General features: G+C 44.2%; 2 protein-coding genes across 5 annotated transcripts in view; one reads left to right on the top strand and one right to left on the bottom strand.

Moving 5' to 3' along the window:
- The window catches only part of mbtd1 (mbt domain containing 1), a 65703-nt gene extending 61451 nt beyond the window's left edge, over positions 1-4252 (top strand). For all 3 annotated transcript variants that reach the window (XM_068058598.1, XM_068058594.1, XM_068058592.1), the window contains one exon: positions 1329-4252. Coding sequence is in view for 1 of the 3 variants with exons in the window: in XM_068058594.1 (XP_067914695.1) it covers positions 1329-1333 (5 nt within the window). In the remaining 2 variants the exon portion in view is untranslated. The remainder of the gene's footprint in view (positions 1-1328) is intronic.
- A 6531-nt stretch (positions 4253-10783) lies between these two features.
- The window catches only part of LOC137384470 (nucleoside diphosphate kinase), a 423199-nt gene continuing 415315 nt past the window's right edge, over positions 10784-18667 (bottom strand). For both annotated transcript variants that reach the window (XM_068058590.1, XM_068058589.1), the window contains exons 2-5: positions 17198-17330; positions 16019-16120; positions 11763-11875; positions 10784-11029 (exon numbers count right to left, since the gene is read on the bottom strand). In XM_068058590.1, coding sequence (XP_067914691.1) covers positions 10912-11029; positions 11763-11875; positions 16019-16120; positions 17198-17326 — 462 coding nt within the window. In that variant the 5' untranslated portion in view covers positions 17327-17330 and the 3' untranslated portion in view covers positions 10784-10911. The remainder of the gene's footprint in view (positions 11030-11762; positions 11876-16018; positions 16121-17197; positions 17331-18667) is intronic.

The raw sequence follows: 18667 nt of genomic DNA, 5'->3' as shown, positions 1-18667 counted from the left end.
GCTGTGCACAGGTATGAGTAAATCGTTTGTGTGGTTTGAGCAGTCTGTGGTCTCGGCATGCATCGTGCTAGCTTAGTCCCTCATCCTTCCTACAACACAATCCCAATCTCAGCTGCCGGGGGTTAGCAGGGCAGGTTGGGGAGGGTGGCGAATCTGGTGGGCGCTGGGGATGTGGATGTAGAGAACTGGCAAGAGTTGAGGATATAAATCCTTTACCACTGTAAGATGTACACCCGAGGGGGCATAGATTTAAGGTAAGGGGCAGGAGGTTTACAGGGGATTTGAGGAAAACATTTTTCACCCAGAGGGTGGTTGGAATCTGGAACGCACTGCCTGAGGAGGTGGTAGAGGCAGGAACCCTTACAACATTTAAGAAGTATTTAGATGAGGACTTGAAACGCCATAACATACAAGGCTATGGGCCAAGTGTTGGAAAATGGGATTAGAATAGTTAGGTGCTTGATGGTTGGCACAGACACGATGGGCCGGTTTCTGTGCTGTATAACTGTCTGACTCTATATAGGTGTGACACTTCTTTATAAACTTGTCCTTTCTGCAACACCTCCCTATCAGTTGGGTTCTGCCTCTTTGGATTATTTTGAATTGGATAATCTGACCTGTATATCTTTCAACATAATGCATTTAAAAAAATTTCATTCTGCTACCCTTTAAATAAAATTGGGCTTATTTAAGCAGTTGAATAGAAATCCTGCTGGTTGGCGTCTACTGGGACTGGAGGTGCTGGTCAGTCCTGTAGTGCCACTATCAGGCTGGCTGACTGTCTGAGCAGCTCTTGCAATCTTCATGGGGCCTGAAGAGGAAGTTAGTTCTTCAACCTAAAATGAAGTTTTTATTTTCTGCTCTGCCCGATAAGTGTCATTTCTTTGTATTAGTGCTAATTTACAACCAGAACCTTTGTTTCCCTCCTGGATCTCCTTTTAGTGTTTGTTTTGCTCTTGTACTGTATTATCCAATTCACTCATGGACCTAACTGGCTTTGTGATCATGGTAGGTGTGAGGTGTCATTCTGCAGCCAGCATCACTCCCTCCTTTGGTCTCTTTCATCTCCTTCCAATATCTCTGCTCCTTGCAGAATTAGAAATCTGCCCATTTCCTTGTTCACTGCTTCAACCAAGTTTGTATTCCTTGTGTTATGAGCCCTGACTGAGAAGTGGTTTGTCTCAGTTGTGCCTGAATTCCAGGTCTCCTCACGCGTAAAGGAGCAGAGGTAAGGGGAAAAATTGCTCCTGAAATCATTTGTATTTTAACTTGCTCCAGTTTTTTGAAATGCTGAACTTTTGTAACCAGTTGTCCTTTTCTCTCTCCAGTGTGATCTCGCTGGAGCACGAGGTGAATTTTATGGAAGTCGCTGAGTTCTGTCTCCTTCATGGTGCCTCCTGAGCAGGAAAGCAAGGTGACGTGGCAGCTAATCCAGCAACCTCAAAGATGCGGTCTCCAAGCTTGTATCAAGCAGGGACCCTTGGATTGAAGCATCTGCACCTTTTTAATCAGTTGGATCCCCAACACAGGAGCAGTTCACCGCAGGTCTTGCAGGCTGCAATGGCGAGGCAGTTCAGTGATTTTATTTTTTAATTGTACATTTGGACAGTTCTTTTCTGGTTTGGGGTGGGTGAAAAAAGACTCTAGTTTTCAGTTTATGTGTTGGACGTTCTTGTATATTGTACTTGAAGTTATTTTGCTGGGGGTGGGTGGGGAGGGGGCGTTGGGAAGGGAGAATGTCTGTTTTCAGTGTTGAACTTTTTTTTGGTGAAATGCTCGCACGAGCATTCTGTGACTACATATTCAGATGAAGTTATGTTAACTTCCAGTGCTCCTGCATCCTCCATAGGCACCACATGCCAGACTGTTTGACCTCATTTTTTCATTCAAGGTTGAACTCGTTTTTGTTTTTAGCATAAACTTTAAAAACTAGAAGAAAAACCCCTCTCAGGAAGTCTAAGCCTGGTATTGCTGGCTCTGCCTGTGTGTGCATGCGTAGCTAGGATGCAGCCAATCCTCATCCTCTGAGCCAGTTGTGTTTTGTTGAGTGCGGCGTGGACCCCACAAGGACTGAAGTCTCTATATTTGTTAACTTAAATTGGTTCTCACATTGCTTCTGGAGCCTCATGTGGCTGTGTCGGTACTCCCTCTCTCTGTGCAGGCCACCTAGTTTTTGAATGCTCTTTAATGTTCCTTTTATTTAACGCTAATGAGGCAATATTAAAAGTGAATGGGGGTGTGATGCTAAAGGGAAGAGTCTGAAACCAGCAAATTCTGGGTGGGTCACATTGTGGCCTCCTGTGCTGCAACTTCTAGGATTCTTTTTGTCCTTGGTTGGAGTTTGAAGTCCCTAAGTTTAGTATCCTCCCAATGCAACTCCTCCCTCACCTAGAGGACATGAAGTGTAGCATCTATGAGAGACATGACTTTTATGTATATTAATTTTCTCTACCCTGGGCCAAGGATGCAGGCAGGAGCTTGCTGCTTCGAGATGCACCAGTGCCCCACTGACTGGTTACTTGGTGAGCTTGAGTGAGGAGGAATTCTCTGTCTGATACTCAACACTTTCCCTTCCTACCCTCTGCGGAGCATCCAGGGAGCAGTGGGCAAGCATGTACACTCTGCCATTCACTGCTTCGAAATCTTGGAGTGGAGACTGGGTACTGTTTCACTGGCTTTGAAAATATAATTCAGAAGGAAGATCCACTCACTGTTTAACTGCAGAAAATAGAGGAGACACCATCCATCTGATTGTCACAGTGTTATCCACAGGTATGAGATCTTTCAAACGCTGACCGCAGATAGTCAGTCTGCCTCCTGATCTCATTTGTATTGATGTCAGTGATCCCATGCAGGGGTAGGCCTGGTGTGGATGGAAGGAATAGATAAAAGTGCATAACACTTGTCTTTCCCCCCCTCCACTGTACCTCGCTTGCTCTGTTGTGATTATCTGTGAAGAATAAGCAGGAGATGCTGATGGTGTTTTGGCTCCAGACAAGCCCCAAGCTTTGTTTTGTGCGCTGGAATCCAACATTGAGGGAACAGTCTGTCTCATCCAGGGCTCCATTGATATGTTTTCCATTCTTCCTTTTCGAGTAGCTGGACATGGGGCCTGTGTACAAGAGTTGAGCACTGCCTTGTGACAGTACAGTAGCTCAGGCCCTGTTCCAATATCTGCAGGAGCTGGGCAGGTCACTGAATTCCCCAGGGAAACCAATGGAAAATGCTTTTCCCAACTGTGGTTTTCCAGTAAGTGTCAGCGGGTTGGCCCCAAGATGTAATTTCTTTTTTAAAGTGGTTGCTTATTACAGGAGGTTATTGAGCACATTTTGTACAACATAATCTCCTGTACAGCACCATTTATAATTTAAAGCTTCTTTCAACCGGCTGCTAAATCTTATTTGAACCCAACTGATCAACCTTGCATCTCCCATCAGCTGCTGTTCCTATGTCTGTAACCTACCATGTCACTGTCCCCACCTATCTTTGTACTTTGGAATGGTAGTTGTATAATGCAAGTTGCAGGGAGAATGGTGGGTGGGTGGAATTGCAGATTCCTGTTGAATGCTTTCTCCCCCCTCCCCAACAATCTGATTTGCAGCCTTGTGTCTCCCTCAGAAATATCTGTTACTTATTTGGAATGCAAATGTTCCCGGGTTGTACGTGACCCCTGGTGACCCCATGCGTGCCCAGGATTAACACGAGTGTCAGCAGTTTTTTTACACAATGTGAGTTCATCCCTGATCTTTGTAATATGGTGCTACATGAATCTTTAATACGGATCATCATTTCTTATCGGAGGGATTTTGAGAAACTGTGATTTGATTCAGGAAATTTCTTTGATTCTATTCCTGTTCTAAAGTCGCACGAATTTTGATAAAATAACAAAAAGGGGAAAAAACATATACATAGTTCCTAGAAATTCTTTTTCTGCTCTTCCTGACACATCAAGCAGGGAAGCAATGTTGTAGCTAACAGTGGGATTTATACATTTGTTTTCTCTATGTATTTTGATAATCTGAATCAATAATTGTATAAATATAATCTTTCCTTTTTACTCGGTACAGTGGCTATCGGCAGGAACCTGCCAACCTCTCGGCGTCTGTACGTCCAAACAAAGAACTTTTCTTTGTTCTTTTGCAGAGAAATACTTTTCACTAAACCTTAGATGCATTAGTCACAACTTTGTGTAAAAAGAAATGAAAATTGTTCACTAAGTGGTCATTTTTTACACTTAATAAAACCTTTTAAACGGATTGAAAACCGTTCTGTAGGCTTCCTATGACTGCGATTTTTGGATCTGTGTTTCAGACAGGAAGCTAGTAGAGCCCTTTCGGATCTGTCATCCTTCGTTGTATGAGAATGTGTGAAACATGAGAGATTGCAGCAAGTTCACATTGACAATGATTCATATGACAGATGGGCAAAATTTGTAGACTTCTTCCTAATCCTCAAAGATTACAGAATTCTGGAATGGTGGCAGCAATACCACTTCATTAAAAATGTGCAAACTGCAAAAGCTTTTACATCCCAAAAACCTCATTCTCAGTTAGCAACCTTTTATGCAGTGGAGTTAGTATTGCTTAAAGATGCAAGTATTTTATTCTCTCTCCCACCACCCCTCCCCCAAAACTTTTTTATCTTATATTTGAATCTTAGTCTGTGTGAAAGACATCACATTCTACACAGCAACTGTTAATGTTTGTAGATGGTATATATTTATGGTTTACGCTCTTAAGTAACTAATCTTATGTCCGCCCCTCTAGTTTTTCCTCCAACTTCATACCCACAAGACCCACCTCTTCTTGTCTTGACCCCATTCCCACTTATACTGAACTTTTTCTGGCTCCATATTAGCTGACAGTGTAAACTGTTCCGTCTCCACCAGCACTGCCCTTTTGTTTCAGAACACTAGACACCCTCCCTGCCTCAATGAATCACCTTCAATCTCTCTCCTTGCAAACTAGTGCTTCAACCTTTTCTCACCAAAATCTTTATTTCTGTGCTTAACTTTCCTACATCTCCCTGTGTGAATGCTTCCAAACAGGTTTTTTTGTCTCCCACCATATCAAAACAGCCAGAATCAGTCATAAATAATGTCCTCTGTGACTGACTGTGGTAAACTATCCATTGTTGTCCTCTCGGCAACATTCCATGCAGTTAGCCACACCATCTTCCAACGCCTTTCTGTCCAGCTCATTAGGACTGCTCTTTCTTGGTTTCTCTTACTTATCCAATTGTGGCTAAAGCATCTCCAGCATTGGCTTACATTCCCACCCTGCACCATCACCATAGGAGACCCCCAAGGATCCACCTTTTCCCTCCTCTGCTTCCTCACCAACATGCTGCCCCTTTAGTGACATCATCTGCAGACACTGGTTAGCTTCCACATGTGTGACCCAACACACACACTCCATCCCTTCTCAATCCTGCTCATCTAAGCCACACTTCCCTCCAGCTAGACATTAGGAAGACCAAGGCCATTGTGTCAAACTCCATTCTATCCTCTCCATAACTCTCCATCCGTGCCCTGTGCTGTGTGTCACTTTGTCTATTTATTTCAGCCTCCCAACTTGCAACATTTTCAGCTCATTAAAAACTGTTTTTAAGGCTGAGTGACTTGGTGCAGGATAGGCTATCACCCCTCTCCCTATTGACCTACTTAGTCTCCTACTGCCCAACACCTCATTTAAAATTCTCCTCCTGGTATTTAACAGCTTCACCCCTCCCTATCTCTAACCTCCTCCCTTCTCTGCCAAAGTCTCCATTCCTGATGCTCCTTATTTATTTCCCCTTCCCCGTACCATCTTTTTGCCTTTGGCTCTGTAATTTTACCTCCCATCAGACTCTCCTTAAAACATTTGACCAGACTTTGATACCCATCCTCGTATATACCCCTTTAACTGTACATACAATTCCTGCACCATCCTATACATCCTTGAAGATTATACATCTTTGGACATGTATAATATCCAAACGTGAATTGTTAATGACAGCTGGATCATTGAGTCTGCCTGCATCACCACACTAGGGTCACTGAATGACTCTGGAATAGTAGAGATCTCATTTCTGCTCTGAACTGATGCTATAATAACTCAAATGGGTATTTATCTGGCCATTGAAACAGCTGACAAGTGGTTGGTTCATCTAACTCTGGTCTCTAGTGTATTCCTACCCCACTGTTGGCAGCTGTGTCTTCAGATGCCTGGGCTCTTAAGCTCTGGAATCCCCACCATAAACCTCCACCTTTCCTCCAAGATGCTCCTTAAAACCTATCTGACTAAGCTTTTGGTCACCTGACCTTGGTAGCATCTTGATGCTGCTGTGAAGTGTCTTGATATTTTGGTATGTTAAAAGGTGCTTTTGTAGCTAGGGGAACAGTAGCAATGGAGCCATGAGTTCAAATCCCACCACAGCAGCTGGGGAAATTAGTGTGGAATACAAGGAAATGCAGTAATAGTGACCATAAAACTACTGGATTGTTGTAAAATTCCACCTGGTTCACATGCCCTTACCCATTCTGGCCAACAGCAATGTTATTGACTTAACTGTTTGAGACTGGCAAGCAGAATGCATTTAGGTGGTTGAGCCAGAATGTGAGGTAAACAGCCAGTCCAGTCTAAGCTTGCCACTATCCACAGACCACTGTGATTGTGATGAGAGGGGAGTGGAGTTTTGTTGACAGATGTGGATGTCACTGACAATGCCAGTTTTATTGCCCATCCCTATACAACTGGGTGGCTTAAGTAATTTCAGGGGCAGTTGAGAGTCAACCACATTGCTGTAGGTCTGGTGTCACATAGGCCAGACCAGGTAAGGACCGATTTCCTTCCCTAAATGATATGAGTGAACTTAAGTGGTTGAGGCTGCTGATACAAGCTCTATTTGGTCTTAATTAATTGAGTTTAAATTCTCCAGCTGTTATGATTACTCCAGATCTCTGGATTACTAATCCAATATCATGACCACTATGCTACTGTACTCCTAAGTCTGGGATGTGAACAAGGTAGAGTGGGCAAGAAGCATCATCAGCAATAAAGAACAGCCAAGGGGTAAGGCTGATGGGATCAGATGACCAGGAGGCTAGAGCCAGGGAGGGGAGTAACAAGATCAGGCAGGAAAAAAAGTACATGATTGGAGAATGAATAAACATGGGAGAGAAATAGTTGGAAGGTGGAGTGTGAAATGGTAACAGTACTACATAAGGCTGATGTAATTAATGTAGTCAGGTTATGGGAGGAGAAGGTTGTGCAGGTTACCACAAATGTTTGCCCCAAGTCAGAGCACCCCAACACTTGCAAGTTTGAGAATTACAAACAGATCATTGCTGAAAGTAGTGGCCTCCCACTGAGCTTTCAGGTAATGTGGTCACATTGCAAGAATCAGTTAGGCTTTGACTAAGGAAAGGATTGGATCCATCTCAGCACCAAGTCAATTGAAGTGGTGGTTGCAGTAGTTAATAAACAGGGGTCTTCAGGTGGTTGAGATGCAGGTCTGATTAAAAAACTTGTTTTTGTTACTTCCAGACCCAAATACACCCATGTTCTCCTGGTTGGCCCCTCTGCCCATGTCCTTATTCTTACCAAGCCCCATTCACCCATCACTCCTGTGCTCTCTAATCTACACTGGTCACCATCTAAGCAACACTTTATTTTGCTTTTATTTTAAAATTGCTGCAGATGCTGGAAATACTCAGCAGGTCTGGCAGCATCTGTGGAGAGAGAGGCAGAGTTTTTAACATTTCAGGTCAGTGACCCTTCTTCAGAACTAGCAATTAGAAATGTAAAAGGTTATAAGTAAAGCAGGGGTGGGGGCAAGAGATAACAAAGAAGGTGTAAATAGGACAAGGTCACAGAATAGCTGACCAGAAACAATATGTAGATAGTCCAACTAGGGATGGGGGCCGTACTGGACCTGGTATTGGGGAATGAGCCCGGCGAGGTGGTCGAAGTTTCAGTAGGGGAGCATTTTGGGAACAGTGACCATAAGTTTTAAGGTACTTGTGGATAAGGATGAGTAGTCCTCAGGTGAAGGTGCTAAATTGGGGGAAGGCTAATTATAACAATATTAGGCAGGAACTGAAGAATTTAGATTGGGGGCAGCTGTTTGAGGGTAAATCAACATCTGACATGTGGGAGTCTTTCAAATGTCAGTTGATTAGAATCCAGGACCAGCATGTTCCAATGAGGAAGGAGGATAAGTTTGGCAAGTTTCAGGAACCTTGGATAACGCGGGATATTGTGAGCCTAGTCAAAAAGAAAAAGGAAGCATTTGTAAGGGCTGGAAGGCTAGGAACAGACGAATCCCTTGAGGAATATAAAGACAGTAGGAAGGAACTTAAGCAAGGAGTCAGGAGGGCTAAAAGGGGTCATGAAAAGTCATTGGCAAACAGGATTAAGGAAAATCCCAAGGCTTTTTATACATATATAAAGAGCCAGAGGAAATGGGCAAGGTACAAAATGAGTACTTTGCATCAGTATTCACCAAAGGGAAGGGAGTGCAGATAGTCTGTTATCTCATTATCAAAAAGGTGGTGTTGGGTGTCTTGCAAAGCATTAAGGTAGATAAGTACCCAGGGCCTGATGGGATCTACCCCAGAATACTGTGGGAGGCAAGGGAAGAAATTGCTGGGGCCATGATAGAAATCTTTGCATCCTCATTGGCTACAGGTGAGGTCCCAAAGGACTGGAGAATAGCCAGTGTTGTTCCTTTGTTTAAGAAGGGTGGTAAGGATAATCCAGGAAATTAGACAGGTGAGCCTTACGTCAGTGGTAGGGAAATTTTTGGAGAGGATTCCACAGGACAGGATTTACTCCCATTTGGAAACAAACGAACTTATTAGCGAGAGGCAGCATGGTTTTGAGGGGAAGGTAGTGTCTCACTAATTTGATTGAGTTTTTTTGAGGAAGTGACAAAGATGATTGATGAAGGGCAGTGGATGTTATCGATAGGGACTTCAGTAAAGCCTTTGACAAGGTCCCTCATGGCAGACTGGTACAAAAGGTGAAGTCACACGGGATCAGAGGTGAGCTGGCAAGATGGATACAGAACTGGCTGAGTCATAGAAGACAGAGGGTAGCAGTGGAAGGGTGCTTTTCTGAATGGAGGGCTGTGACTAGTGGTGTTCCGCAGGGATCAGCGCTGGGACCTTTGCTGTTTGTAGTATATATAAATGATTGAGGAAAATGTAGTGGGTCTCATTAGTAAGGTTGCGGACGGCACAAAGGTTGGTGGAGTTGCAGATAAAGGATTGTCAGAGGATACAGCAGGACATAGATTGGTTGAAGACTTGGGTGGAGAAATAGCAGATGGAGTTTAATCTGGACAAATGTGAGGTAATGCATTTTGGAAAGTCGAATACAGGTGGGAAGTATACAGTAAATGGCAGAACCCTTGAGTATTGACAGGCAGAGAGATCTGGGTGTGCAGGTGGATAAGGTAGTCAAGAAGGCATACAGCATGCTTGCCTTCATCGGTCAGGCATAGAATAAAAATAGGCAAGTCATGCTGCAGCTGTACAGAAATTTAGTTAGGCCACACTTAGAATATTGCATGCAATTCTGGTTGCCACACTACTAGAAGGACATGGAGGCTTTGGCGAGGGTACAGAAGAGGTTTACCAGGATGTTGCCTGCTCTGGAAGGCATTAGCTATGAGGAGAGGTTGGAAAAACTCATTGTTTTCACTGCAATGACAGAGGTGGAGGGGCGACATGATAGAGGTTTACAAAGTTATGATCGGCATGGACAGAGTGGATAGTCAGAAGCTTTTTCAGAGGGTGGCAGAGTCAGTTACTGGGGGACATAGGTTTAAGGTGAGAGCGGCAAAGTTTAGAGGGGATGTGCAAGGCAAGTTCTTGAGGGTGGTGAGTGCCTGGAACTTGCTGCCAGGGGAGGTGGTGGAAGCAGATACGATAGCGACATTTAAGAGGCATCTTGACAAATACATGAATAGGAAGGGAATAGAGGGATACTGTCCCCGGAAGTGCAGAAGGTGTTAGTTTAGGTGCAGGCTTGGAGGGCTGAATGGCCTGTTCCTGTGCTGTACTATTCTTTGTTCAGAAGGTTGTGGAGCAAAGGCAAATAATGTTAATGCTGTGTTGAAAGACAAAGCATTAGTACAGATAGGGTGTTAACAGACTGAAAATTGAACAGCCACAAGTACAAGCAGGAAAAAAAGTGGGTAAGCAAACTGAACACAGATGAAATTTAAAAAAAAAAATCAACTCTGCTCTCTACAGATGCTGCCAGACCTGAGTATTTTCAGCATTTCTTGTTTTTACTTCAATTTTAAACTTTGCTTTCAAATCCCTCCACACTTTTACCTCTGTTCCACAACCCTCATCTCTATTCTTCTGGTTCTGGCTTCTTGGCAGTGTAGGTATATTGCCCTCCTACTGTGCTGTAACAATTTATTTTATGATAGACGTGTATAATTTCCTTAGTCATCATGGTGGCTATTTCTTCACCTGCCCAGGCTCCAAGCTTTGAATTTTCCCCCATTAAGATAGTGCTTCAAACCCACCTGTGATCCAGCTCAGTGTATTTTTAACAATGCTGCTGGGAATATTCACCTCATTAAAGGCATTATATAAATGCAAATTGTTGAAATACTGGATGGAAAGCACTTCCCACACAAGGTTGGCCAGGGTGCAAGGAACTCCCTGCTCCAAATACTGCCATATCAACTTGAACCACCAAACCAAGTTACATTTGCAAGGCAGCAGCTTTGAGTCATGAGCACAGATTTAAACTCCAGCTGACAAATACCTACAGGAAACAGGTATTTTTCAATTCATTTATTGTTATTTGCCACAACATTCAGGACATGATATGAAATCAGTAAAAAAATGACATTGAACAACAATTTGGAATGACTGACAAGCTGGAAATCTTGTAATTCCAGAATGATTTACTCATAGATCCAGTCCAGGGCACAGTTCTTGTAATCCACCACCTCCTCAGGTTTGAACCAAAGGTTAATCTCCTTCTGTGCACTTGTAACTGAGTCACTGCCATGAATGATGTTCCTGCAGAGAGCAGTTAAGTTATTACAAAGAAGGCACTACCTTTACACAAGATCACAATTTAAGCAGTTTTCAAAAGGGTCAAGAATGTTGCCCTAGGTTACTACCCAAGGCAGACTGAGGGGCAAAAGGCTGACTGAGCAGTCTTGCTGAAACAAGTTGAGACTGTCAATCCAACTCATGGGACCATATTTTTCTCAAACCACCCATGTTTTATGGGGTAACAGTGATAAGTACAGAGTAAAAATCCCTCTACATCTCAAACTGAAATCTGTACTGCACCAACATGCTAGTTTCTGCACAAGCAAGCCTGTGTTTTCAGACTGCCAATCCCCAGTTAGTGTCAAGCAGTATGTAGCTGAGTTTGGGACAGTGTAGAGGGAGTTTTACTCTGCATCACTGTTAGCCTGTAAAACAAAGGGTGCAGTTTGTGTACAGCAAGGTCCCAGAATTAGAAAGTTGATGGGGTACTAATTAAATGACTAATGGGAGGAACATTGGTCTAGACACCAAGAATTCCCTGCTCAAATTGTGCTGTGGGATCTTTAAGACCCACATGAACCACAGCAAGTTTCCCTTCAACAGTCCTGAACAGACTTTGCACATGGCACACTGCCAACATACCCTGACCTCACTCAGCAACATTTGAGCAAGAACAATATGGCTACAGGGATCCATCACTGACTCCCTCAATGTTCATGTTAGACAATGACAGTACAGCTCCCATTGTACTCACCTGCCAACCTGAATACAGAAATCACCACGAATAGTGCCAGGCTTGGAGTCAGCTGGATTGGTCTCGCCCAGCATTACCCTGCCAGTCTTCACCACATTCAGACCCTCCCACACCTGTAAGAGAGGGACAGGTACAAAAGGTTATACAATCCAGATCACCCACAGCCATTATTCTGAAGGTTGTAAGCCTGGCCTTCAACTCAAGCACATCAAGGCAGTGCACTGCATCACACACCTTCCTCTAGCTCTATTAAGTTTACAGAAGGACAAGATTCTGAAGGGGCTTGATAGGGTAGACATGGATAGGCTGTTTCCCCCTGGCTGGGGAATCAAGTCAGAATAAGATTGTTCATTTAGGACTTGAGGGTTATGAATCTTTGGAATTCTCTACCCCAGAGGGTTGTGGATGCTCCATTGTTCTGTATGTTCAAGACAGATCAATAAATTTTTGGTGCCTCACGAAATCAAGGAATATGGGGAGCCGGCAGGAAAGTGGAGTTGAGGCAGATGATCAACTGTGATCTATTGAATGGTGGAGCAGACTCGATGGGCTGAATGGTCTACTCCTGCCCCTATTTCTTGTCCTTTTAACTGACTGCTTGAGATCTGTTACTGTTGAACTCAAACAGTGCTGGGTGCCCAAGGCAATCTATGTGATTTGCCTTCTGCGAGCAGTAACCACCCCATATCCACACTGTGATTCCTGTACCCAATCTCCTGTCAAGGGAGTGGTACACTATGCCCAGAAGTGCAGTCATTTACCAGGGCTTCAGACTCCTGCTGATCAAACAGCAGCATAGGGTAGGCAGAGTCAGGTCCAGAGGACGTCCAAAAGCACTTCACAGCCGATGAAATAGTTTGAGGTGTAGTCACTGTTGTAATGTAGGAAACCCAGCAGCCAATTTATGCACAGCAAGCTCCCAGACAGCAATATGGGATCAACCAGATAATCTGCTTTTGATATTGGTTGAGGGATAAATACAAGCCTCCTCCCCACCTCCGGGGAGAATTTCCATGCTCTTCAAAATAGTAACTATGGGATCTTTTACATTCACCTGAGAACACAGATCGGGCCTTGGTTTAATGTCTCATCTAAAAGGCTGCACCCCCTCAGTACTGTACTGGAAATGTCAGCCGAGACTTTGTGCTCAAGTCCTGCAGTGGGACTTGAACCCACAACTTTCTGACTCAAGAGGCAAGTGTGCTACCAGCTGAGCCACAGGAACATAGGAGCAGTAGGCCGTTCAGCCCATCGAGCCTGCTCCGCCATTCAATGTGACATTGGCTGATCATCCACTTCAATGTCTTTTTCCCCCACTATCCCCATATCCCTTTGTCAATGGTGTTTAGAAATCTGTCAATCTCTACTTTAAGCATACTCAAATGACAGACAACAGTACATCCTGAAACAGAGACTGGTCACCTTAGTGTTCCAACTGCACCCCAAGCATCTTCCTACAGTGCTGCCCCAGCAGCAGTATCCAGCTCTCCCTCAACACAAGGGGCAGCAAACTGAAACCCCAACTCAAAATGCCTGACTGAATGCTGGCCCAGCCCAGGGCAGAGATTTTCATGGTATTTCCTATTCATCCCATCCTTTAGTGAAATCAGTCACGACACAGAAGCACCAATTCACCGGCTTTTAAGGGATTTGTCCTGACCAGCCATGGGATCAATCGCTTGCCATGTCTATCCTGCCTCTCTTGCCAGACCCAAACACACAACTCAATCCCCCCCTTACTTCAAATTCTACTGTATCCACTAGGCTGGGCCATCACTACAGCCCCACCTCAATCCTAGGGTCTCCCACCCACACAACCTCAAACATGCATGACTCACATCTGGCCCAGCCACCTTGCGGCCAAATCTCCCTTTATTCCAGAATCATCCCTCAGGACAAGGACAGTGTCAAACTTCCATAAGGCACGAGAAGCTACACCTGTTGGTTCAGTTCCCCCAATGCAGATGCGTCCCCCACCCACTTCAACACTGCCACCCTTCACCCCCTAAAATATACTGCCTCCACCCTCCCCCAGCCTTCAATCTCCCAAAAACCATGCCCTGCAATCCCCCACAGAGCATTGTTCAATCCTCAACTCACTACTTGCTTAAAGACAACACCCTTTCCCCCAGGCATCACCCTACCTTTCATCAAGCCAACCATCAAATCACAGCGTCATCTCAAACCTCCAATCAGCTGAACTCCCTTCAGCTTGCCAGTGAGATCAAAACCATCTTATTTGACCGAGCACAAACTCAAACCACAGGTGGCAACTCCACTACTCCCCAGACTGTCCACAGACCAAAGCTCAGTATCCTGCCTGAGCAGCTTCAAACCCCAAATTTCAGTCCATCACGGAGGTAACACACCCACACCACTGTTTATGCTCTGTGGATCATGCTGTTGATTACAACCATTCCCAGTCACCCTACCCTTCCCTGCAGAGATAGTGGATGCACTGAGATTTTCCAAAATTCCTTAGATTCAGGAACAGTCCCATCAGATTTGAAGTTGGCAAATGTTACATTGCTTTTCAAGAAAAGAGGGAGAGAAAACAGGGAACTAGAAGGCTAACTGGCCTGTATCAGTTGTTGGGAAAATGCTGGAATCTATTAAGGAAGTCTTAACAATGCAGTTAGAAAAGCACAATGATTAAAACACGTCAACATGGTTTTACAGAAGGGAAATCCTGTTTGACAAATTCATTAGCTTTTTTGAGGGTGTAACTAGTAGGGTAGATAAAGGGGAACCAGTAGATGTAGTATATCTGGATTTCCAAAAGGCATTCAATAAGGTGCCACACAAAAGGTTCATAGGCAAGATAAGGGCTCAGGGAGTTGGGGATGATACATTAGCACAGATAGGCGATTGGTCAATGGACAGGAGCAAACAGGGCATTTTCAAGTTGGCTGGCAGTGCCACAGGGATGAGTGCTGGAGTCTCAGCTATTTACAATCTATATCAATAATTTGGAAGAGAGAATGTATCTAAATTTGCTGATGATACAAAGGTAGGTGGAAAGGTAGACTGCGGGGAGGCTGCAAAGAGATATAGACAGGTTAAGTGAATGGGCAACAAGATGACAGATAGAGTGTAATATAGATAGGGAAGTTTGAAGTTATTCACTTTGGTCACAAGAATAGAAAAGCAGAATATTTAAAAGGCACGAAGCTTGTAAGTGTTGATGTTCAAAGGGACTTGGATGTGTTTGTACAAGGAACGCAGAAAGTTAATATGCACGTACAGCAAGCAATTAGGAAGGCAAATGGCATGTTGTCCTTTATTGCAGAGGGATTGGAGTATAGGAATAAAGTCATTTTGTGACAATTGTACAGGGATTTGGTGAGACCGCGCCTGGAAGACTGTTCAGTTTTGGTCCCCACATTTTCAGAAAGATATACTTGCGCTGGTGGCGGTACAGCAAATTTCACTAAAATGGTCCTTGGGATGAAGGGGTTGTCCTATGATGAGAAACTGAGGAAATTGGACCTACATTCTCTGGAGTTTATTAGAATGAGAGGTGACCTCATTGAAACATACAAGATTCTGAAGGGGCTGGATAGGGCAGATGTAAAGATTGTATCTGCAGGTCAGGGAATCTAAAATACCAGGGACAGTCTCAGGATAAGGGACCAATCATTTCGGACTGAGAAATTTCTTCAAAGGGTTGTGAATATTTGGAATTCTCTACCCCAGAGGGTTGTCAATGCTCAGTCATTGAATACAGTTAATGCTGGGGCAGACAGATTTTTGGTCTTAAGAAATCAAGGGATATGGGGAACAAAGTGGAATTGAAACCCAAGATCAGCCATGATTGTATTGAATGGTGGAGCAGGCTCGATGGGCCGAATGGTCCACTCCTGCTCCTATTTCTTGTTTTCTCCCTAAAACACAGTCCACCAGGAACTGACCTATAGCTCTGTCCACCCCCACCACTGACCGAGTTCAAAATCCTGCCCCTAAATCTCAGAAGGCCACTCAGTAAGCCCCAGAGACTCACTCCAACCTTGCTCCATTTACCCCATCCCACCCTCCCAAAAATATCCACATCACACTGCCCAGCTTCTGCTCCCATTCAACACACCCTAAAGCACCTCAGGACATTGTTCTATGACAGGCACAATACCCAGACTCTCCTTGGACACGTCAACCAGTAAAACAAACTTTTCTGCAGATGCACAGACCCATGGATCAGGAGAAACAGTTAACCTACAGCAGAATTGGTACCACAGCTTAAACAAGTTCTGCTAACTCACCATGGCAACAACAGGACCCGAGCTCATGTACTTGATCAGTTTGGGATAGAAGGGTTTGTCTGAAAGGTCGCAGTAATGCTTTTCAAGCAGAGCCACAGGAGCCTGTCAGGAGAGAGGTCAAAATTGTAAATTATTCTGTTCCACATTAAGACAGCATAGGAGCTTCACTATCTAACCCAGGCTATACTGGAAATAAAAACAAAGTGCTGGAAATACTGTGGAGAGAGAAACAGAGTTAACATTTCAGGTCTGTGACATTTCTTGAGATCTGGCAAAAATTAGAAATGTAATAGGTTTTAAGCAAGTGAAGGAGGGTGGGGGAGTGGCAGAAAAGAACAAAAGGGAAGGTGTGATAGGGTTGAAGGCAGGAGAGATTAAATGACAAAGATGTCATGGGACAAAGGCAGAGGGAGTGCTAACTGTTGTGGTGAAAGCCAAAGCATTGGTCCAGAGGGAGTTTTAATGGCAGAATAATGAACAGCTCTGTCCAAATGCACAAACATGAAAAACCAAGTTTAAGGCAGGCATATGGTTAAAAAATAAAATGAAATAAAATGATAAGGCCAATCATGCTCTGAAATTGTTGAACTCAATGTTAAGTCCGGAAGGCTGCAGAGTGCCTAATCGGAAGATGAGGTGCTGTTTTTCGAGCTTACGTTGAGATTCACTGGAACACTGCAGCAGGCCCAGACAGTGGGCATGAGTGCAGGGTGGTGAATTGAAATGGCAAGCAACTGGAAGCTCGGTCATGATTTTGGTCTGAGCAGAGGTGTTCCACAAAGCAGTCACCCAATCTGCGTTTGAGAGAATGGAATGGAGTCCTTACAGGAAGCAGGGCGAGAGAAAGTGTAGTCAAGCACGGATTTCAATATGGGTTTAGTAGGTTTGCATGATCTTCCAATCACGCATCTAATTGTATAACTCCACCAAGTCTTACAAAGACTCCTCACAACCCATTCCCCACAGCCCAGGTTGCACTTTCCCAGGTACAGCAGCCTGGGACAGTCAGATGGCAAAGGTCACATTGAAGCTTTTACCCAATCACCAGCAATGAAGGTCACTGACAGTCAGAACTTTGTTTCCTAGAACTAAATGTTAAAAAATAGAACGACCTCAAGGTCAACCAGGTAATGTGACGCTCACATTAATCTGTTGGGTTGTAGCGTGACCCTCACATACCTGCAGGAATTTCATGGCAACTAGTTTAAACCCTTTCTGTTCGAAACGTTTGATGACTTCCCCGATGATGCCCCTCTGGACTCCATCCGGCTTCACTGCAATGAAGGTTTGTTCCTTGTTCCCAGACATGTTTCTGGAATGTTCCACAAGACAGTGTTAATGGAAGACAGATGACGACTCTGACCACACAATTAGACTCCTCCACTACAGCGCACAGGATCTACGGGGTTTGGTCCAACTGGGCTTATACATCAGTTCTAACATAAACAGCAGAGACATACTACAGAATTTGTCACCTGATTATTCCCAAAGTATCAGCACTGCGCTGTTAGGAATTTAGTTTAATGGACAGGATTAAACATTCACAGCCAGTACACTTCACTGAATTCTAGGAGCATCAGGTTAAGGAGAGTGAGCACACCACACCTGTTATTTGATATACTTCCTGCAGGAACAAGAGACTCTCATCAAGCCCTGAACACACCTGGAATACTGGGGTTACCAGGGAGATACAGGAGCACCTCGCTAGCATAGGGACTGCTGAGCAATCAGGAAGGATTAGATCAGTGATTTCACCAGAAGAAAAAAGCACAGCACTCTAGAGAACCATTAAACAGCTCTGGGAATCCAGTAATCCCAAATCACTCAAAAGATGCATTAAAGGATTATCTCGGAATATAGAGGTTTAAGGGGTGAAAACAGACGGAGGTCCTACAGGTTCACCACCTCCCATCCTGACAGTAACATGATCCAGCCATAATGGTGTTATTGACTAGTCAGTGATCAATTTATATCGATGAGTCTATAACAGACTGAGGTGAAGAAAACCCCCAGTGTTGGAGAGCTTTGCGAATGATAGGTTCCAAAGTCAACTGTTCATCCGGAAACGTTTTCCACTGGTGGGAATCTAGGACAGGTAACTTGCAAATCAGCGCCAGTTAGGAGACATTTCACACTCCTCAAAACAAAAGATTCCCGATTAATAATTTTAAATTGGAGATAGACAGATACTCACTAGACAAGGATAAAGAAGAATTATGGAATCAAGACAGGTGGATTGATTTAAGATACAGATAAGCCATACTCTCACTTAATGGTAGAACAAGCTCAAGGGGCTGAACGCTCTCCTCCTGTTCCTATACAAAGGGCATCAACATCACAGAACATACATGCAACATCACTGAATTCCTACAAGCTGCTGTCACCCCATAATTTATTACCTTACCTCAACCACCTTGTTCACCCATGAAACCCAGATGACCCAAGCCTGGGAAACAACAGAGTCAAAAAGAGAACACGCCCGAGATGGTGAAGGGAAGTCACCTGGAGACCTAGCACCAATGGACAGATTTACAGGGAGAGGTAGCTTTTTCAGAAAGCCAGCATAGGCGCAAGGCTGAATGGCCACCTTCTGTGTTGTATTATTCTAGATCGTGGCTGGGTCAATATTGGAACACCTCACCTAACACT

This window comes from Heterodontus francisci, chromosome 26, assembly GCF_036365525.1.
Source record: "Heterodontus francisci isolate sHetFra1 chromosome 26, sHetFra1.hap1, whole genome shotgun sequence".
Taxonomy (NCBI): domain Eukaryota; kingdom Metazoa; phylum Chordata; class Chondrichthyes; order Heterodontiformes; family Heterodontidae; genus Heterodontus; species Heterodontus francisci.
This window is presented reverse-complemented; position numbering and strand designations above follow the sequence as displayed.